At 39.6% G+C, this 22,927-nt stretch overlaps 1 protein-coding gene across 1 annotated transcript in view; it reads right to left on the bottom strand.

Moving 5' to 3' along the window:
* RTTN (rotatin) overlaps window positions 1–22,927 on the bottom strand; it is a 235,205-nt gene that overhangs the window by 176,635 nt on the left and 35,643 nt on the right. Inside the window, exon 11 of the mRNA XM_007955605.1 lies at window positions 10,436–10,606. Within this exon, the coding sequence (XP_007953796.1) occupies window positions 10,436–10,606 (171 nt within the window). The remainder of the gene's footprint in view (window positions 1–10,435; window positions 10,607–22,927) is intronic.

Genomic DNA, 22,927 nt, shown 5'->3' with positions numbered 1-22,927 from the left:
CAATCCTACTTCCGTAGTGATACTGCCTCGGAAACCCAAGGAGGGGTCGCTATGAGTCGGGGCCAACTCGACGGCACATAACAACAACAACAACGATAAAGCATTCGGCTAGACACCAAAAATGACATACTGTATACGACTGACAAACTTGGCCCTATTAAAACTCTTAGGAATCCAGTATCTAAGATGTATGTTACAACTCATTTCTGTGATGTTTGATTTTCTCATCAAATTAAGGTTTATATGGAGCAAGTGACAGTAGAAGGAGCTCTGGTGGTGTAGTGCCTAAGGCATTTGACTGCTAACCAGAAGGTTGGTGGTTTAAACCCACCACCCACTCCTCAGAAGGAAGACTAGGCAATCTACTTCCACAAAGATTTAGCAACTCAGAAACCCAAAGGGGGTCACCATGAGTCAGAATCAACTCAATGGCAGTGAGTTTGTGTTTTTTCGAGAGACAGTAGAAAAAATAAGAGAATTAATAACGTCGCCCTAAAAAATTAAGTATATGTTTCAGTGCAAATCCATACCAGTACCAGAAAAATAAGAGCCAACACCATCATCTCCTGTGTGTTTGAGGACCGGGGATGTAATACTGTTTTCTCTACACTGGCCACTCAAAACAGCCAACTGAGACAGCTCCAGAAGCAGAAAGGCTCCCCAAGAGCCAGAGTCCCAGGGCTCTTAGCAGCCAGTCCACGCTTAGCACCTGCCCCCAACAAGCCAGCACACCGCAGCTGTCCAGGGAATCCCCTCAGGTTATTTTATCAAATACCAAGGCCCCGGCCACTAAGGGAAACTCACCACACTCCCCAGTGATGGGAGTGCACACTCCTCTCTGAGAAGAGCTGCTCTGAACGTCTCAACGCTCGTCACCACCCCTTGGGCCTTCACCAACCCCACTGAGAACATCAAGGGCCTCGCAGTTCACCGGCCTCCTTACCATGGCCTTGCTGGCCTAGCTGACGGGTGGGAGGGACCCAGGATGCCCCGTGATCCTGCTTCCAGCACGGGGCCAGTGTGCTCTACTCACTTCCCGGACGTTCCCCTAATGAAATGCCTTCATTCGATGACCAACTTGGTTTCTTCAGCCAGAACATTTTCACAAGATTATCCACACATCATATAATCTGTACAGGGGTGTTCTCCAATGTCACAGACAGTGATCTTAAAATCACCATCAAAAAAGGCCTTTGAGATCGTTGGTCAAAACTTTCAAATTAAGAAAACCTCTTCCCAGGTTCACATTCATCTTCCAACAACCAAATTCCACACTGGGTAAGTGGTACCTCCTATCATGATAAAACATTCGCAAGGTAGAAAGTTGCAGGATCCAATTTCCATTTTAATTTTTATGGGCTGACAACAGGCAGAGGGCAGCATAGCCTCGTATTACACAAACCTAGTCGGACAGCACTTTCAGTTCTTATCTTAAAACTCCTGGTTGATCAACTAAAGCCAACATAAAACTATCTATAAACCAATACCTTAATTACAATTTCTGACATGACCTTATTTACTGTCCCAGTAAAGTTCCAAGTCACACATTAAAAAAGTGACCAAAAATTAAGATACTGATTTGCTTTCAAATGCAAAAACAAATTAAAAAAAAAAGACACTACCTTTCAGAAAAGCATGAAGCTCTGACTTGACAGTATTTCTAGCACTAAATGAAGGCAAAATAAAATAAATTATTGATTTCTATTTGAACTGACTGCTGCCAAATAAGCAAATGGCCAAATTATCTATTAGTTGAAAAATTGACAGAAAATATACTTTTTCTATCAGGTGTATCATAGTTCATTTAGCTTATTTTATAATACTATACGCCAACTTTCAGCCAAACAATGAGAAGGTATATAGGGTGAACAGTAACACCAGGGAGGTACACATTTCTTAGAACAATCAACCACACGAGATCAAAGACAGCATCTGCCCAGGGACAAAGAGATGGGAAAGAAAGATGAATGGAAAAGTAAGCAGAGAGAGGAAGTGGGAAAAGTGCCACTACAGTGTAGGGACTGACATCAATGACACAAGACAAAATGTGTATGAATTGTTGAATGGAGTACCAATCTGCTCTGTAAACTTTCAATGAAACAACAATAAAATGTTTTGTTTTGTTTTTAAAGAAGAGTAAATTATTTTCTGCTTTATTTTTCATGAAACCATGTATACAATTTTTTGAAGTATTCTGGATTTTGAATAGTTAGTGAGACAACTACGTCCTGAGGGTGTCTGGTGCTGGTGTTGGTGGGAAAAGGCCTGTTTCTTCAAATCAAAGTGCCACCATGTACTGAAAGTGGGATAACGCACTCCCACTAAACCCCAAGACAGAAAACGCAGATGCATACTATACATCCCACAGGTCGTGAAAGGATTAACTTGTATTTTGGATTGCTTTGTTCCTAATATGAACTCTACTGGCTCTGAGATTGTGCATGCTTACAGCTTTACTATAAGCATGATTTTAAAACATGACATTTCTACAAGCATCATCATTTTCACTAAAGAATGGATGAAGTGGTAGTACTTGGAGAAGATAAGTGTTTGACCATCTATGGGAAAATCATTAAAAAGCAGCACTTTGGGGAACTTGAAGCAAGTAGATCATGCCCAGGGCCTGTGTCTCTTCCGTGTACTGCTGATCACAGTTCCAGACATAATTAGAGTATTAAATTCTTAAAGGATTTTTAATGCACTAACAGGAAAAAAGAGGTGCCCTGGTGGAGAAGTGATTAGCACTCGCCTGCTAACAGAGAGGTCTGCAGTTCAAACTCACCAGCCACTCCATTGGAGAAAGACATGGAAGTCAGACTCTGTAAAGATTACAGTCTTGGAAACCCTGCGGGGCATTTGTACTCTGTCTTACAGGGTTGGTCTGAGTTGGAATCGACTCCATCACGACGAGCATCAGGAAAGAACATTAATTCTGTACAATTTTTTTAATTTTTTTTTAATGTCCTGATTTTGCCTTTATTTGGTATGTTGTCTGTTGTTTTCTTTTCGTGAACAGTGCAAAGCATTTTTCAGGGCTTTCAGATAAACCCTGTCCTCAGCCTGGTTCCTCTCCCAAGTCTGAAGGGTCTGTGCTGCACTTTTCCACCTCATGAGTTTCCAAGCAGCAAATCTTTCTGGCTGACAAGGAAAAGGGTTTTTTGGTTTTGGTTTGTTTTTTTTGGGGGGGGCAGGGGCAACATTTAAAAATAAGTTGTAGTGTAACATATGTTCAGAAAAGTGCCCAGTTCAGTGTACAGGCAGTCTCTGGTTTCCAAAGTGTGTCGAATTTCAAGGTAACATGGAACAGGTGCATACAGTTCTTATTTAGCCTTACTTTGGTGCAAAGAAATCCGGAAGCCTTTTCAATGATTTAAAAACTGCACTTGCATCAGTGGAGGGGATTATAATGAAGAATTTATTGCAAGGAGAGCGTGGTTCAGTCGCTTTGAGGTGAGGACATATTTGCATAACATTAATGGGCAAGTACGAGTTGTCCTTAAACGAGATGTTTATAAACTGGCAATTTCCTGCATTTATACTATGTGAACATACCTGTGTTCACGAAATGACCATCTAGAAAAAGAACTCTACCAGCACTTCAAAGACTTCTTCCCACCCACTGCTGCACAGCCTCCAAGGAACCAACCCCCTTTCTGACTTCTGTCAGCACTGGTCAGGTTTGCCTGAGGTTGAATATTATATAAATGGGATTATAAACTAAAATTATAAACTAGTTTATAGATTGTTGTTGTTGTTGTTGTTATGTGCCGTCGAGTCGGCCCCGACTCATAGCGACCCCTCCTTGGGTTTCCGAGGCAGTATCACTACGGAAATATAGGACTGCCCAACCTTCCTTCCGAGGAGTGGCTGGTGGGTTTGAACCGCCAGCCTTCTGGTTAGCAGTCAAGTGCTTTAGCCACTATGCTACCAGAGCTCCTAGTTTATAGATTATAAACCATAATTGAGATTTATCACCATTGTTGGTAGTTTGTTAATGAATTGCTGAATGCTATTCTATTGTATGATTTTATGTTAAAGATTGTATTCATAGGTGTAAATACATAAATATTTAAGTCTCCTTGCTGGCTCTGTTTCTAAATGTGAAGTTATATCTCTGAAATGGAAAGTTAGTGGTAAAATATATAAAATGACTCACATGGAAGTGTTCTGTGGTACTTGTTGCAAAAAAATATGTGACACAGATGAAGGTACAGGAGGAATGCCGGCAACTAAGGAGCTGCCCCTGCCTTTGCACTGCCCAAGACACTGACCGTTTACAGTTCTGTTCTCTGGACTGGGGCAGAAAGTACAGCTGGTGCTCGTTTTAAAACAGCACTTGCAGATGTAGTATATTGTAGGGTCATTTGGAAAAACAAGAACAAGACATTGCAATTTGAGAGTAGTATTTTGCTTTAGGGAAAACAACATCACGTCTATTAATTTTAAGCTTCACCTTTCATTCATTAATCCTTATGTTGCTTAAAAGCTTTCCTGTTTTAAAGAGTGATAATTTTCCAAGGCATAAGTGCTAAAAATTGAGCCTAACTTTAACAGAAGTAGACACTACAATATGAGGGTCTCACTTTACATAACAGTATTATATAACTGAAAAATTAATTATGCTAGAATAACTTGCTATTTAAATATTACAAAGGATCAAATTATCAATTAGTTGAAGAACTGATAGAAAATTTATTTCTTCTATCAGGTGTATCATAGTTCATTTAGCTTATTTTATTATAGATAATTTTTTCAGTAGATGCATAATGGATAAGGTATTTGGCTGCTAAAAGGTCAGTGGTTCGAACCCACCAGCTGCCTGATGTTTTTAAATTTATTGAGTCTTGCTTTGTGGTATAACATATGGTCTGAAAATGATCCATGAGCATAAGAATGTGTACTGCATCTTTGTTGGGTGGAGTGTTCTGTATATATTTACAAGGTCAAGTCGCTTGTGTTGTTTCGATTTTCTGTTTACTAGTTGTCCCATCCTTAACAAAAGTAGTATGCTAAAGTTTCCTGCTATTATTGTGGAGTTGTCTACTTCTCTTTTCATTTCTGTTTTTATTTGTGGATTTCGGGGCTCGTTCACTGGCTGTATAGATAATTACTATGCTTGTGTCCTCTTGGTGGACTGACCCTTTAATCATTATACAATGCCCTTCCTTATACTTGGTGCTGGTTTTAGCCTTGAAGTCTATTTTATCAAAAATTAATAGTGCAATTCCTGCTCTTTTTTTGTTACTGTTTGCCTGATGTATTTTTTCCATCTTTTGACTTTTACTTTATCTTTGAGTCTAAATCGAGTCTCTTGTAGGCACCATATTGACAGGTCCTGTTTTCTTACTCATTCTGCCACTGTCTTTCTCTTGACTGGTGCACTTAACCCATTCACATTCAGTATAATTACTGCTAGGTACGAAATTACAGCTATCATTCTTTTGTGTTTTTTACTATGGTGTTGATGATTTCCACATTCCATTTTTTTTTCCTGCTGAGCTCATACTGTTATCAGATTTTCTTTTCATTTTCTTCATTGTTGTTGATTTTATGTTTACTAAGTCCTTTATGAGGAGCTCTGGTAGCGTAATGCCTAATGTACTTGACTGCTAACCAGAAGGCTGGAGGTTCAAACCCACCAGCCACTTCTCAGAAGGAAGGTTGGGCAATCTACTTCCATAGTGATAGTGCCTTGGAAACCCAAGGAGAGGTCACTATGAGTCGGTTCCAACTCGACGGCAGTGGGTTTGGTTTCTTGGTTTGGTAAGTCCTTATGACTTTCTTCTCTCTTATTTTAATTAGGTTTAATTTTCTTTGTGGGTACCCTGTAATTTACTTTTATCTTCCTAAGTTTAAAACAGAATGTTCTATCTTAGTATCATCTTGATTTCCTTCTCCATTTGGAAATTCTGTAATTATACCATTTATTGTAACTATACCACTTAAAGCCTCTTTTTGCTTTGTAGTTGTAATCATTTACAGACTGACATATCTGATTCCCTATTTTCAGTCTTGTAAGTTTATTTTTGAGAATTCTTTTTCTGGATTGGTTTCTGGGTGATGTTGTCCTGTACCTTTATCTCAAGTTGTTTTCTGATATTTTGGTTTTCTGTCCAAAGAAAAGCATTTCTTGTAAGGTCGGTCTTGCTTTTACAATCTTTCCTTAATTCCTGTTTATCTGGAAATGTTCTAATTTCACCATCATATTTGAGGGATAGTTTTGCTGGATATAGAATTTGTGCATATTTTTGCTTTCAGGTTTTTATATATGTCATCCTATTGTCTTCTTGTAGGAGCTCTGGTGGTGTAGTACCTAAGGTATTTGACTGCTAACCACAGGCTGGCGGTTCAAACCCACCAGCCACTCCTCGGAAGGAAGACTGGGCAATCTACTTCTGTAGTGATACTCCATCGGAAACCCAAGGAAGGGTCGCTATGAGTCGGCTCCAACTCGACAGCAGTGAGCTTGGTTTTTTGTTGTTTATTGTCTTCTTTCCTGCATACTTTCTGCTGAGAAATCAGAGCTTAATCTTATTAATTTCCCTTTGTAGGTAATATTTCATTTTTCCTGAGCTGCTCTCAGGATCCTTTCTTTGTCTTCGGTTTTGGAAAGTTTGATTATGATATGTCTTAGCGATTTTCTTTTGGAGTCTATCCTGTGTGGGTTTCATTGTGCTTCTTGGATGGATATCTTTTCATCTTTCATGACATCAGAGGTTTCTGCTAGCCAATCTCTGACAATTCTGCTTTGTTTTGTTTTTGCCTTCTCCTGTTCTGGAATTCCAATCATACCTACATCTCTTCCTCTTGATAGTGTCCCACATAATCCTTAGGTTTTGTTCATTTTTCAACATTTTTTCTGATTTTCTTCATAGACATTTGTGTTAGACTAGGCTCCCTACAGAAACAAAACCAGTAAAGCTTATATAGAGAGAGAAAGATAAATTTATCCTAGGAAAATAGCTCACACACTTATAGAAGCTGGCAAGTCCAAAGTTCTTGGATCAAACGTCAAGCTGGAGGCTTTTCCCAACTCATGCAGCTGCAGGGGCTAAGGAGCTTAAGGTTGGAAGGCAGTATACTGCCTGTTGACTCCAACGAATGACAAATCCAGGATCTTCAGGCCGAATGGTGGATTGTTCACTCATAGACAGTTGTAGGCACCACAACAGAATCCCAATCCACACAAGAGTATCTCTTTTCCCAGGATGTCCATAAATATACTGGAAGCAGGCCACACCCCTAGGGAAACTCCCTTTCAATGGATTGGCTGCTTAAAACATATTCATCTGATCCCATTATGGGAATAACCACATCACAACTGCTTAAACCACACAGAATTGTGGTGCAGCCAAGTTGACACACAGCTCCAACTATCACAAAATTGTTATCAAAGGATTTGTCTTCTAATTCATCGATCCAGTGTTCTACTGATCCAATTCTACTCTTGATGGGGCAATCTACATGTGTAAAGATTTAGAGCCTCAGAAACCTAACGGTGGTTGCTATGAGTCAGAATCAACTCCATGGCAATGAAATTGGTTTTTTGGATACCTATCTCTGAAATGTTAGTGTTAATCTTCTGGATTTCTAATTGCTGTTTTTGTAGGATTTCTAATTGTCTATTTGGTCATTTTGCTCTTGAGTTATTTTCTTGACTTCTTCAAGGATAATGTCTAAGTTTTACTTGATCTTGTGGTTTCCTTGATCTCACAGAGGGCCCTATATATAAACTTTAGTTCCTTATCAAGTGGTTTTATTACCTGTTCTTCCTCAGAGAGGTTGTCTTGTTCTTCGTTTAGGTCACTTGCTTGAGCCATCTTATCATGCTTCTTTGTTTGATTACAAGGTGTCTTCTTCAGGATATTTTGTTGTTTTTGTATTTATTTGTTAATCATGTACTGGTTTATTTCACCCTGGGTTTCTTCCCCCCCTTTGTTTTCCTATATCGGGATGGGCAGGGCAGGCATCCTACTCTGGTTGCTAGTTTGGCAGCACTGTCTCTTAGTGAGTGGAATAACTGGTGGGAGTGTGAATGCTGGTCTCTGTTGTCTGGCATGAAGAGCAGCTGCAGGTGGGGTGAGCAAATGCTGTCCACTGTCGGTCATTGATCCAGTGGTGCAAAAGCAGGTGGAGGCATTCACCCATTGGGTAGGGGACAGAGGTGGCAGCTGTGGCAGGTATGGCTGTCTAGTGGGGAAATAATTTCTGCTTCCCACTGGATAGATACTGTCTCACTCCAGACGTGTTTACACTTTGTCTTAATGGGATTCCATGAAGCTGGCTTGTCCTCACTAGTACATGTTGCCTTCTGTGTTTCATGGCTATGCTGTGCCAAAGCTCTGCTCTGTCTCTCTCTTTGATCACTATTTGCAATCTGTTTCTTTTCTAACCAATGTTTAATTCTTTATCTATTCATTTGATGCTCAGACTTCTAGGATTATCATCTGTATCCGTTTCCCTTGGTTTCTTTGGTCTTTGTTGAAGAGGGACTAGGAAGAATGTGTCAACAGGATACCATCCTGTTTCCTCTCTTCTTCAATAACTTGGTCTTGAAAGGCTTAATATATATTATGCATATTTAACATGGTAGTGTTTATCAAAACACTAGAAACAGACTAAATGTTTAAGTTTTTGAGGAACATTTATACGAATCATGGAACATAGTCATGGTAGAATATTAGCATCCATTATAATTTATGAACTACTTAATTAAATGGGAACTGGATATTAGATTATAAATGCCAAATAAGTAAATAAATGCTTTTATAGAAAACACGTTCTCAACTCAATTTTAAAGAACAAAAAGAAAGAAAAAAGTAAATGGGGAAAATAAGCCTCAACACTAACTTGAAATTATGAATGAATTTATTATCCTTCTTTGTACAGGAATATTTTTTAATGAGCCCTTTTTCTGAGTAAAAGCTAAAACTTAAAATAAAATTAAAAAATGCTTAAGAAAAGAAGTGGCTAGGTAAAACAGAAAAGGTAGTAGACTAAAGACCACCATAGAAGAAAGCTCATTGCTATCGAGGGTAGAAAAATAGCATTATAACTGCAAAAAGATCTTGTAGACATATTAAAACATTAATTCATACAATTAGTAAATAAAACTTAAAACACAATCAATTTTAGACATTAAAATAAATTACCAAATATCAAAAACTAAGTCGGACAAATATGAAGATATTTAATACTGCCTGACACGTATTTCCTGAAATTCTTTTGATATGCTGTCAGAATATAAATATTTAGCAATTATGCTGCTGGCAAAAGGGAAGCGATAAGAGGAAACCTTCAGGAGAAATGTGTGCCACCAAAAAAATATACCACTTAAGTTACTGAAATATTCATCATACTATAAATACGCATAACCTACAAAAAATGCAAGAAATCAGACAGACTTAAGAAACCAATTCTGTCAACAGTTAGGAAGGACAGTGTTGCTGACACTCTTTGGAACAGCTGAAAAAACCAACAAGTACAAGGTACATGATACTAACATATGCTAGCCTAGGAATAATTTCTGAAGTACTACAGGAGACTACCACCTGTGTTCTGTGTGTCAAGGTACATGGAAATGGTGAATGAGCCAAGAACTTTGACAATATGCAGCGAGCAGGAGAGAAGGAAGTGCTAACCCAAAATGAGTAAGAACCAAGGCTTACTTCTTTGGAGAGGAGATGAGGAGACAGTGGGCTTTCGATGACTTCTACTGAATTAAAACATTTATCAAGTATATACACCAAGTAGTTATCAGGCTTATAGATGCCTAACAGACTGTGGCGTCCATGGTGGCACAAATCTAAAAGCTCCACAACCAAAGGTTAGAGGTGGGAGCCCACCCAGAGGCTCCTCAAGAAAGCCTGACGATCCACTTCTGCGAGATGACAGCCACTGACAGTGTGGGGTCGCCATGGTCAGAATCCACTCGCCAGCAGCTGCTCTGGTTTCATTTGGGTTTTGTTTTTAACAAAGTGGTAGGCACAATGGGGAAAAAATCTATTAGTATAAGAAACATGATCCCTGCCCTCAAATTGATCCCCCAAAGTTACTAAAGAAACAAAACTAGGTAAATCAGTTTTACATCCCAGCTTGTAACAGTGATAGCCCACTGAAGACAATAAATATTCAATGCATGAACAAATGAAGGAAAAAAGTAAACAAAAGTATAGAATTACAATAAAATACATACCATGAAAACAACTGATGAGGTGAAAAAATACTTTTCTATCAAGTTATTTGCGAAGACTGTTAAAAATGCTACCCATTTCTCAGTTTCTATTTTCTCCCATATAATCTCCACACCTCCACTTACTTTGAAAATAGTCTCTACAGAATACCGTCCTGCCGTGAAATGACCAGAAGAAAAGTACCACAGAGCGCTAACTCATCATCGCCAGCAAAGCACAGGTAAGCGCGCTGCCCACCATACCTTCTCCACAGGAAGCAGCGTTTGTAAGAGCCGCACGGTGAAGAGAGAGGTGCTGACAAAGGCCATTCTGTGGTGAACCAGCATCGCCTCCGGCTGCTCCAGACCCACACTGCTCTTATGGTGGGACATGGTTTCACCAAGGGACTCCAACACCGTGAGCAGCTTCTCCCTCTGAAAACATTCAACACCAAACAGAAGGAAACAGCCAATGTTAGGGGCCGGTATATAGATGTCATATAGAACAGTTTACAATATTACCACTACAAACAACAAAAACAAACCAAAGCAAAAATTTATTCCTCTCTATAACCAAAACCTAAGGAGCTCTGGTAGCATATTGGCTAAAGCACTTGACTGCTAACCAGAAGGCTGGCGGTTCAAACCCACCAGCCACTCCTCGGAAGGAAGGTTGGGCAATCCTACTTCCGTAGTGACACTACCTCGGAAACCCAAGGAGGGGTCGCTATGAGTTGGGGCCAACTCGACGGCACATAACAACAACAACAACAACAACAACATAACCAAAACCTGCTGATAATTTTTAAATATAAAACAATGATAAGCTACATGTAACTTAAAAAAGAAAACCTAGTAATTTTTAATTATTTAATGTGAATTCTAACTTCTGGTGAATAAAAATAAAGAATACAAAATTGGCATCAACTAGGACCATAAATTCCTCCTAGTTTCTGGTGTTTAAGTGTTCCAACTTAGGACACTGGAATGTTAAATCTCTCACAAAGTAGTTACTGGGCTTACTGTATGCCTAACTCCGGGGTAGGCATCAAGGGAAAACACATGTTCCAGTAGGAGAGACATGACCCCTGCCCTCAAGAGACATGATCCCAAAGCTCCTCAAGAAGTGAAACTAGGTATGACACGCCCGATAACCTGACTGGGTTTAGAAAGAGAGCCTCAGTAGAGGGAGACCAAGAGCGAACGCGGCAGTGGTCCCTCACAGTTGTCTACTGAACACACGGAAATGAAAATGGGACACAATTTACAAACTAAGGACAGGCATCTAATAAACGTCAGAGTTCTTTATTCAAAGATGAACACAGGAAACAAGAATAAAAAGTATACCAAAAAGGAGCTCTGGTGGCATAGCGCCTAAGGCATTTGACTACTAACCAGAAGATTGGCGGTTCAAACCCACCAGCCCTCTGTGGAAGGAAGACTAGGGCAATTTACTTTCATAAAGATTTACTACCTCAGAAACCCAAAGGGGGTTGCTATGAGTCAGAATCAAGTCAGAACTTTTTATTCAAAGATGGATATAGGAAACAAAAATAAAAAGTATGAGGTCTATAAAAATTACACAAAGGAATAAACTGTGCTATATTATATTAGCTATATGGATTATTTGATAATTTTTAAAATGAGTACAAGTGAAATTAAAACTGTTCTTACCTTCCAGATCATTGTAGAAATAAAAGGAAAATGAAGTTATGTATATTAGCAAAAAAAGGAAACAAAAAAGATAGTAAAAACTGAAAGATGAAGTAAAACTGTGCTACTATTAATGTGAAAGTTTAAATTCTCCTGTAAGTGAAATAGTTTTGTACTGAAGTAACAAATAGTGATAATTTACACTTAGACAACTCTAGTCTTGTCATGAAAGGGTAAATATTAAATGTGTGATGAAAATAAATAAGAAAAAAGACAAAACAATATCAATAGTGAATCATTTGGGGCAAAAACCACAAATCGAAGAAAGGGAATAATTTTCTATTGACAAAATGTAAATTAACAGTAAAGACCTAATAAAAACAAGTCTTTATGACTGGAATAAGAGACAACATCAAGAAAAATCTGTTAATGATATAACAATGGATTTTCCTATTTTTAACTGAGTGTTTTTGATCATAATATAATAGATGGTTTCTTGCCAAGTTTCTAAGGAACACTGAAAAGTTGATCACATGCTTAATGACAAAGAAAACCACAACATATATTTTAAGCTATATTCTCTGATTCCGAGGAAATAAAATTACAAGTCAACAATAAAAGTGTAAACCAAAAGTATTGTTGTTGTTGTTGTTATTATGTGCCGTCAAGTCCGACCCAACTCACAGCGACCCCTCCTTGGGTTTCTGAGGCAGTATCACTACTGAAGTAGATTGCCCCATCTTCCTTCCGAGGAGTGGCTGGTGGGTTTGAACCGCCAGCCTTCTGGTTAGCAGTCAAGTGCCTTAGGCACTACGCTACCAGAGCTCTTGTGAAATTAAAGCAGGAAGACGTAAAAGCCCTCATGTATAAATAACATAGACTAGGGAGAAAAAATCAAAACTTAGTCACAGTCCATATAATATTGTTTATATTGACAATTATACCATACGTGAATTCTCCATTGAAATAATACTAATCTATAGCTACAAAACACAATTAACTGACAATCTACAATTAAATCAATGCATGTATTAGGATCTCAGAAATGGAAGCCTTTTTCAAAAATGAAACTATTTACTTGTGGCACTGTTTCACATAACCGTGCTAATTGTAATCACAAAATGAGTGTTTCTCAAAGTAGCATGAAAAGGAAGAAGTGCAATACCAGTTTTGTGATTTTTACAGTTTCTAGCATTTCTTCTAAGCAAAAAGAAAGCAGCAGGGAGGGGAGACAGAAAGAAGGAGGAAAAGTATTTTTCTACTCTTTAAGTAAGGAAAGAACTGACAGTACAGTAACTAGCCCACAGTTTTAATTTTAGGAGCTAACATAGTTAAACACAGCTTTAAATCAGTTGATGGGAAAAAAAAGGCCAGTTTTCAAAACTAATTGAAAAGGTACCAAGTCCACACAATGAGGAAATGGTCTCTTCAAATAAATGGTGCTAGGACAATTTTATCCCCACAAGCAACAGAATGAGCCTGGACCCATACCTCTTACCATGTATGAAAATTAACTAAAAATGGATCATTTGCCAAATATAAGAACTGAGACTATAAAACTCTTAGAAGAAAATACAAGAAAAGTTTCAAGGCCCTGTTATTGACAAGAGATTCTTAAGTATGACACCAGAAGTACGAGTAATTAAAGAAAAGATATATTGGACTTTAACAAAATGAAAAATTATTGTACATCAAAGAACTTTATAAAGAAAGTGAAGAGACAGCTACAGAATAGGAGAATATAAAGATTCAATATCCGAAATGTGTATTAAAAAAAATTCCTACAATACAACAACAAGACAAACAACCCAGTTAATTATGGACAGGACTTGAACAGGTATTTCTCCAAAGATACACAAATGGCAATAAACACATGCAAAGCTGCTAGCATCACTGGTCACTGACTAGCTGCTCCAGAGTGGACTCTAGCTCACAGTGGGCCCAGGGGTCAGAGAACTGTTCTCCAAGGGCTGGCAATGGCTGAGTCACCTGAAGTAAGTCACCAGGCCTTTCTTCCAAGGTGCCTCGTTAGGCTCGAACCTCCAACCTCTCAGTTAGCAGCCAACTATATTGAACATCTGTACCATGCATGAACTTCCACTAGCCATTAGGGAAATGCAAATCAAAACCACAATGACATACCATTTCACTCTCATTAGGAAAGCCACTATGAGAAAAATGACAGATCATGTGTACTGGAGAGGATGTAGAGAAACTGGCACACCCAAGTATCGGTGATAGGAAAGGTAACTGGTTCAGTCCTATGAAAACCACTGTGGAAGATCCTTGAGGTGGTAAAGTTTGTGTGCTAACTTGGCTGGGCCTGGTTCAGTGGCTGGGCAGCTGGATGTAGTTATTCCCCATGGTAAGAGTGGTAATCAGGTCCACGGTGGAATCTATTGTGAGCACCTGAGTAGCTGCCTTAGGGATGTGGTCTGCTTCCTGTATATAAGGAGAAGCCTTGGGAAATGGTCTCTAGCTTATGGCACACTTGAACCCTATATGTAGCCGTGTCGTTGTTCAGCAGCCTGCTATAATCTGCCAACACAGTTCCAATGGACTTGAATTAATGGCCTGCTGTGTGGTTCGGTAACATTGGGACTGTGCCATTTTATTTGTCGACCTTGGGCTTGTTAGCCTCAGTAGCCAGTAGCTGCCTGAGTGAAGAGATGCTTCTAGCTTCAGTGGGCTGGGAGCAATAGGCAGAGCTGAGACCCAAGGTTGAGGGGTTTTCACACAGCTAGCCTCCCGAACCATAAGAGAATAAACTACTGTTTGTTCAAGCCATCCCCTTTGTGGTATATTCTTGTCAGAGTGGCACTAGGTAACCAGAACAATCCTCAAAAAGTTAGAAACAGAATTACTATTTAAAAAAAAAAAAAACAAACACAAAACTCACTGCCACTGAGTCAATTCCAACTCATAGCGACCCCCACTGGATTTCTGAGGTGGTAAAACTTTACAGAAGTAGATTGCCCCATCTTCCTTCCGTGGAGTGGCTAGTGGGTTTGAACCGCCAACTTCCTGGTTAACAGTCAAATGCTTTAGGCACTATGCCACCAGAAGTACCATATGACCAAATAATTCCACCATTAGGTATATAACCAAGAGACTTGAAAACAGGGACTCAAACACATATACAAACACAACAGTGTATACCAATGTTCACTGCAGTATTATTCACAATAGCTAAAAGGTAGAAACACATTTTGTTAGTGTCAAATTAAGTGTCTATGTCCCACAAGATTGAAAAGAACTACATTTCAGTCATTTTGTACCTCACTTGTCTAGCACACAATGGGCAATCAAGGAAAGTTTGTTGTTGTCAGGTGCTGTGGAATCGATTCCAACTCCTAGCGACCCTACATACAACAGAATGAAACATGCCTGGTCCCACATCATCCTCAGAATTGCTATGCTTAGTGCATTGCTGCAGCCACCGCGTCTGTCCATCTCACTGAGGGTCTTATTTACCAAACATAATGTCCTTCTGCAGGAAATGGTCCCTCCTGATAACATGACAAAGTAGATGAGATGAAGTCTGTTCTAACTTTTAAGGAGCATGCCGACTGACTTCTTCCAAGACAGATTTGTTCGTTCTTCCAGCAGTCCATGGTACATTCAATGTTCTTCGCCAACATAACCATTCAAATGCATCAATATTTCTTCAGTGTTCCTTATTCGCTGTCCAGTTTTTACATGCATATGAAGTGACTGAAAACATCATGGCTTGGCTCAAGTGCACCTCACTCTTCAAAGTGACATCTTCGCTCTTTAAAGTGTTTTTTTCGCAGCAGATTTGCCCAGTGCAATATGTCACTTGATGCCTTGACTGCTGCTTTCATGGAAACTCATTGTGGATTCAACTGAAATGAAATATTTGACAACTTCAATCTTCTCCATTTATCATGATGTTACTTACTGGTCCAGTTGCAAAGATTTTTCATTTCCTTTATGTTGAGGGGTAATCTATACTGAAGGCTGTAGTCTTTGATCTTCAACAGTAAGTGCCTCAAGTCATCCTCACCATCAGCAAGGAAGGTTGTGTTATCTGCATATTGAGGTTATTAATGGTCATTCCTCCAATCCTGATGCCATGTTCCTCTTCATATAGTCCAGCTTCTCAGAAGATCTGCTCAGCATACAGAATGAATAAACACGATGAAAGGATACAGCCTTAACACACACCTTTTCTGATTTTAAACGATGCAGTATCCCCTTGTTCTGTTTGAACAACAGCCCCTTGGTCTTTATGAGCACAATTAAGTGTTCTGGAATTCCCATTCTTTGCAGTGCTATCCATAATTTGTTATGATCCACACAGCAGAATGCCTTTGCATAGTCGATTAATTATAAGTAAACACCTTTCTGGTATTCTCTGCTTTGGGCCAAGATCCATCTGACATCAGCAGTGATATCCTCTGTGGTAGTTATATTTGTGTGTCAACTTGGCTGGGCCTGGTTGAGTGGCTGGGCAGCTGGTGGTAGTTATTCTCCATGATGAGACTGGCAATCAACTCCATGGTGGGATCTACCACAAGCAGCTGAGTAGCTGCCTTTGGAAATGGTCAGCTTCCTGTATATAAGCAGAAGCCGTGGGGAATGTTCTCTAGCTTATGGTGCCTTGAACCCTGCATGTAGCCATGTCATTGTTCAGCAGCCTGCCATGCTCTGCCAACCTTGAGACTTACAGTGAACTTGAATTAATGGCCTGCTGTGTGGTTTGGTAACATCAAGATTGTGCCTTTTTACTTGTCAACCTTGGGCTTGGCAGCCTCAGCAGCCAGCAGCTGTCTGAGTGAAGAAAACCCTCCAGCTTCAGGGGACCAGGAGCTGGAGGCAGAGCTGAAGCCCATGGCTGAGGGGCTTTCACCCAGTCCCTAGAGCCTGGCACTTTGAACTCTGACTTAAAGCCTCCAAACTACAAGAGAATAAACTCCTATTTGTTAAGGCCATCCCATTTGTGGTATATTCTTGTCAGAGAGACACTTGGTAACCAGAACACCCTCGTCTCATGTACTCTTCTGAATCCAGCTTGAATTTTGGCAGTTCCCTGTTGATGTATTACTAAAACCATTTTTTAATTATTTTCAGCAAAATTTTACTTGCATGTGACACTGATGACATTGTTTGATAATTTTTGTATTTTGTTGGATCACTTTTTTTTTTGAATGAGCACAAATATGGGTATTTTCCAGTCAACTGGCCAGGTAGCTATCTTCAAACTTCATGGCATAGACGAGTGAGTGCTTCCAGAATTGCATCCATGTGTTGAAATATCTCAATGCGTATTCCATCAATTCCTGGAGCCTTGTTTTTTGCCAATGCCTATGGTGAAACTTGGACTTCTTCCTTCAATACTACCCATCCTTGATCACATGCTGCTCCCTGAAATGGCTGGATGTGAACTAAAAGTAACTGCCTCTAGACTGGTAGCAGAAGCAGGGAAGCATGCATACAGTAATGCAAATTTACAATCCAGATCAACTCCCTGTATTGAGCGCTTACTGTGTACAAACTCCTTCTCTAGTCCTTCCCGACCCCTCTACCCTACTTGAACTCCAGCCAGCGTTCCTTCCAATGTACCTGAACATCTAAGTGACCAGCTCATAGCAGGTCAGATGGGAATTTGGAAGCCGAGAGTATGAAGGAGGAGAAAACACTGCTGAGACAGCACTGTAATGACAGAGTGACAGAGAGAACAAAGGCAAAAACTAAACAAGACACAGAGTCGAGGGTTCTCTGCCACCAGGTGAAAACCTCACTCCTTGACCCTCACTCACCATGAGGGGGGAGGGCTGCCAATTAGATACTTTATGTCAAACTAACGTTTACAGTGCTCACCAATAAATGTCTTTTTTAGTGAAAATTAACAAACTTGGTAAATGTATGTTTTTTTTCCCTTTTATTTACTGCAAGTGTAACAAAAATGGAGCTCTGATGGCATAGTGCCTAAGGCATCCAACTGCTAAGCAGAAGGTTGGTAGTTCAAACCAACCAGCCACTCCATGAAAAGAAGACTGGACCATCTACTTCAGTAAAGATTTACCACCTCAGAAACCCAAAGGGGGTCGCCAAGTTGGCATCAACTTGGTGGCAGTGAGTTTGGTATTTTCCAGTTTGGTAACAAAAATATTCACATTCTCGGGGAAACTTTCATTGCCTATGCTTACCCGACTGAGTAACAGAGTTCCACCCCGACTAATATTAACCTGCTTAGAAACAAATAAGTGATTCTACACCCTTGGGTATTGAATTTCTCAAATGGTAACAACACATTGATTATTTTGTTCCTTTAATAACTCAATAAGAATACTGTTTTCTACCTTCCTTCTTAAACTTGGCAAAAGCAGGGGAATTAAGGAATTCTACTGAATTGCTTGATTCTTTTAATATACAGCCAAAGGAATGAGATTTTTCCTACTGGACATTATTCCTTTTAAATAAGTAAAAGTAAATCAAATATAATTTAAGTACTACTGCTTTATTTAACATTTCCAACATACCAATTGGCAACAGATTTAACCTTTAGAGTAAAAATAATTCATTGAATCATAAAAGATCAGCATCCAGAAGTTAAAAGGGAACCACTAAATTTTATAGACAAATGTTCTGGCCAAGAAAATTTAATTTAAGAAGCAACAGATAAAACATTCTTCACACTTCAAAGAAAAAGTCACTTGCTAAAAACCTTCAATATGTGAAAATCTTCTAAAAATACTATAAAACAGTGTGATAAGGACTAAAGGAAAATTAAGATTAAAAACTACTATCCATTTTACAAAACTGAAGGGCTTGACTCTTAATATGGTATCCAAAAACACAAAACCTATTGCACTGAGTTGACTCCAATTCAGAGACCTTACAGAATACAGTAGAACTGCCCCATTGGGTTTCAAAGGCTGGAAATCTTTATGGAGACAGACTGCTATATCTTTCTGTCCTGGAGCAGCTGGCAGGTTCAAACCACGAACCTTTTGGTTTGCAGCCAAGCACTTAAACCATTGTGCCACCAGAGCCACACTTAATACAGCATACCCGCTGCCTTTGAGTCAGGTCTGACTCATAGCGACTCCTCCTTGGGTTTCCGAGGCAATTATCACTACAGAAGTAGGTTGCCCAACCTTCCTTCCAGAGAGTAGTGGCTGGTGGGTTTGAACCACTAGCCTTCTGGTTAGCAGTCAGATGCCTTAGGCACTACGCCACAGCATACCTATTATAAAATACTTAATTTCTCTTTTCAAGATGTTTTTTACTAAAAAAAAATAAAAATTTGGGTCTTTGGATACATGAGTATTGGTATTAAGTAAAGAGTTGTTATTTATTTTTTATATTATATTCTGACTTCCATTCAAAGGGATTTGACATAGCCTGCTAAGTTTAATAAAACACAGACTGACCTATACTAGAACACAAACAGAAAGAAAATTCAGCAACCGTGAGGGTCAACATAATTTTATAACTAAAAACTTATGCTTCCAGCTCCCTGACAATACGGAAAAGAAATAATAATAATAAGTCACCAATTTATATTACCAGAAGAGACAAGACACCAATTCTTTAAGGAAGGTAAGTTTACTAGGCAATAAGCTGTAAACAAGAGAAAAAAAGAGACAAATGACTAATACCACATTAAAATGTCAAAAAAAGAAATAAAAAGATGGTTTCCTATTGCATGGCAACATGCTCTGAAAGTTAACAGAATTCTTAATATGTGCTAACATGTGTCTGAGGCTACTACATATGTGCTGGTTATTTATCAAAATATTAATTATCAGAACATCTTTAAGAAAAGATAAAATGCTATACTTTCCAAATTATCTCTTTTATTGAACCAAGGCATCCTTCCGATCTCTCTATATCCTAAATGGACCTTCTAAAGTTGGGCAATCCTACTTCCGTAGTGATACTGCCTCGGAAACCCAAGGAGGGGTCGCTATGAGTCGGGGCTGACTCGACGGCACATAACAACAACAACAACAACAACAAAGGTGATGCAGAATTTTCACTCTAGAAACTTTTTTTTTCTACATTTATGTTCTCAATAACTTACAGAGAAGCCAGTTGCTTAAACGACATCTTTAAAAGCCTTTTATAAAACTTCCCCTTCTGGCCAGGAAGGAGTAATAAGGAGAGACAGTGCTCTTCCCAAAATCACAAACTGTACTATATATGAAGGAGTTCTGGTGGCACAGTGCCTAAGGCACTTGACTGCTCACCAGAAGGCTGGCGGTTCAAACCCACCAGCCACTCCTCGGAAGGAAGGTTGGGTGATCTACTTCCATAGTGATACTGCCTCGGAAACCCAAGGTGGGGTCGCTATGAGTCAAGTCTGACTCCACGGCACATAACACCACCACCACCACCATATATGACACAATAGTTTTCAGCCAGTGGACATGAGGCCATCCTAGACTGTGACCCTAGAAAGAAGGAAAGTAAGGAGAGTCCACCATCACCTGAAAGGAATTCCTGGACAGCACTGCAGGGTGACAGACCAAATGGAGCCTGAGGGGCTCAGAGACTTGAGGAGGTAAAGATGGCTGAGGAAGGAGAGATCATTAGAAGCTGTTGGAAACAACTCTTAACTCAGAAATAAGAAAGCAAAACCAAAAAAAAATTGACAAAAAATCTGAACAGACATCATACCAAAAAAGATCCACAGATGGCCTATAAGCACATGAAAAGATGCTCAAAGTTACCAAATTCAGGAATGAAAGCAGAGACATCACTACAAAGCTAACAGACATTTAAAAGATTGTAGGAGTGAATCAATTCATGCCAACAAATGAGACAACAGCTACATTTCTGAGGGAATGGGGATGGCCGTGATGTATTTCTACACAAAGCAGTTCCTAAACCGATGTATTTCCGAGCTAACAAAGCAGTTCCTAAACTGAAAATAAACTGAGACAAATAAATCCAGATGTATACTGATTTGAAACGAGAAAAGAATTATTTCAAGTGATTTTAAGGCACAGTGTATTGGCTGTATATCCTCAGTGGGATTTAGGATGTGTGAAGGCTTGAGAGCACCCTAGCTGCACAGTGGTTGAAGTGCTCACACACCCTATGGAGCAGTTCTACTCTGTCCTGGAAGATTACTGTGACACTCAATGCCAGTGGGTTGGGTTTGGTTTCTATCCCTAGGGGATTAAATCCACATAAAAAAGAACTGCAGTAAATCTTCAACTGTTTAGAGTTACATGATCATAACGCTGCTAACATTGCAATTCTTGAAACTACCTTACGGGCAGTGAAACTTAGGACTAATAAGTGATTTGTAGATCTTGCTATGAAATAAAATTTCCAGAGTCTGAGCAAAGAAATACAACTTTAATATCAAAGAATATAAACTCCTGACTTTGAAAACAAGGACTTCCAAGTTGTACGACTGGAAGGAAAAATGGCATCAGAGGAGCTTTAAGCACCCCTAACGGCCTGCATTTCATCTCCAAATATCATCCCTCGTTAAGAAGAAACAGAACTTCTAAAGAAAAGACCAGTTCTAAAATTGGGGAAAGGAAGACACAAAACACGCTTGGAATATATTGTACCAAGAAGCAAGAAAGTAAGAAAGCTTACTTCCATAAAAGCAGCTTAAATAGGAATTCTGGTAAGATGGTGGAATAGGCAGAAAGACTGCACAGACCCTCTTCAACAAAGAAAAGGGGAAGCATTTAACACAGATACAGAAGATAATCCTGGACCCCTGAGCCTTGAAGGGGAGGATATAGAAGTGGACTAAACACCAACTAATAGAAGAATTTGCATGAAAACAGCAAAAAAGGAGACATACGGAGCTGCGGTCTGGCAGCACTCCTGACAGCACAGACAGTTTGGATATTGCCAAGTGGTGGGAGGACCTAAGAATTAACCTCAAAATCAACCCTGCTAGCCAGGACTGCACGGAGGACTGCTCTGGTGGCTGGAGAATAAACGGGAAGCAGCGAAGAAGAAGGTGGGTCCAGAGCGCGCAGCCATTTTGAACGTTTACAAGCAGCTTGACCATTTTGGATATTTAAAGTGACAGCATTCTCCCAGATTCCAGGGACTTAAGAACAGGCTCCACTCACCAGGAACCCAAAGGATATCCTGGACCTGGATGACTGGAAAGGTGCAACATAACCCTTGTTATTCTTATACCCCACTCCGTCTTGGTAAATGGAGGTGCAGCCATGCCTCATTCCCACCCACCTTCTGTGTTGCTCGGATGGAGTCTGGGTGCCCTGCCCCGATATTTTTTTCTTTTTTCAGTTTTTTACCTTGTTTTTGTCTGTTTTAAAACTACTACTATTATTATTACTTTTCTCCTTTATACTATTATTCTTTATTCTTCCCCTCCCAGGTTCTAGTCTTTAGCTTTTTTTCCTTTCCCTGTTCCTGGTTCCAATGTTTTGTTTCTTTCTCTTAGTTAACCCCATTCCTTGTTTTTCTTTTTAGGTTTTTCCCATTTTTTTCATTATTCTCCTTCTCTAACTTTTTTCCTCTTATTGCCCTCTCCCCAAATATTGCAGGGTTTTTGTTTTATTTTTCTTATATTTCCCTTTTTTCTTTTTCTGTGTGATTACACAGTGTATTTTTGTCCATTTGCTTTTACTCTTTTAATGGTTATTCAAATGTTACTTTTGTCTAACTGACTGGAAGACAGCAACGGTCCCCATACAACACAACTACACCCACACCTCCTGCAGCTTCACTTACTGAGTGAGAGCCACCACTTCCTTCTCCACCAATGGGCCAATGATAAACAACCACCAGACAAGCCTGACTCACCCATGGCTGCCCTTCACAAACACTTAACAGAGATCTAAATACAACAATACCACAATGTCTCAGAGACAACAGACCACCACAGTCCACACAAAGAAGTAAGATAAAGTGGTAGAAACAAGGGAGCAGGATACAGACCCAAAACACATCCCTGAGGAAGAAGCAGCATTGGAACTCTGATAAGGAATTCAAAACAATTATAAGGAGCTCTGGTAGCATAGTGGCTCAGGCACTTGACTGCTAACCAGAGGCTGGCGGTTCAAACCCACCAGCCACTCCTCGGAAGGAAGATGGGGCAATCTACTTCTGTAGTGATACTGCCTCGGAAAC

Source organism: Orycteropus afer, unplaced genomic scaffold (assembly GCF_000298275.1).
Source record: "Orycteropus afer afer isolate SDZICR_OR568_19922 unplaced genomic scaffold, OryAfe1.0 scaffold00516, whole genome shotgun sequence".
Lineage (NCBI taxonomy): Eukaryota > Metazoa > Chordata > Mammalia > Tubulidentata > Orycteropodidae > Orycteropus > Orycteropus afer.
This window is presented reverse-complemented; position numbering and strand designations above follow the sequence as displayed.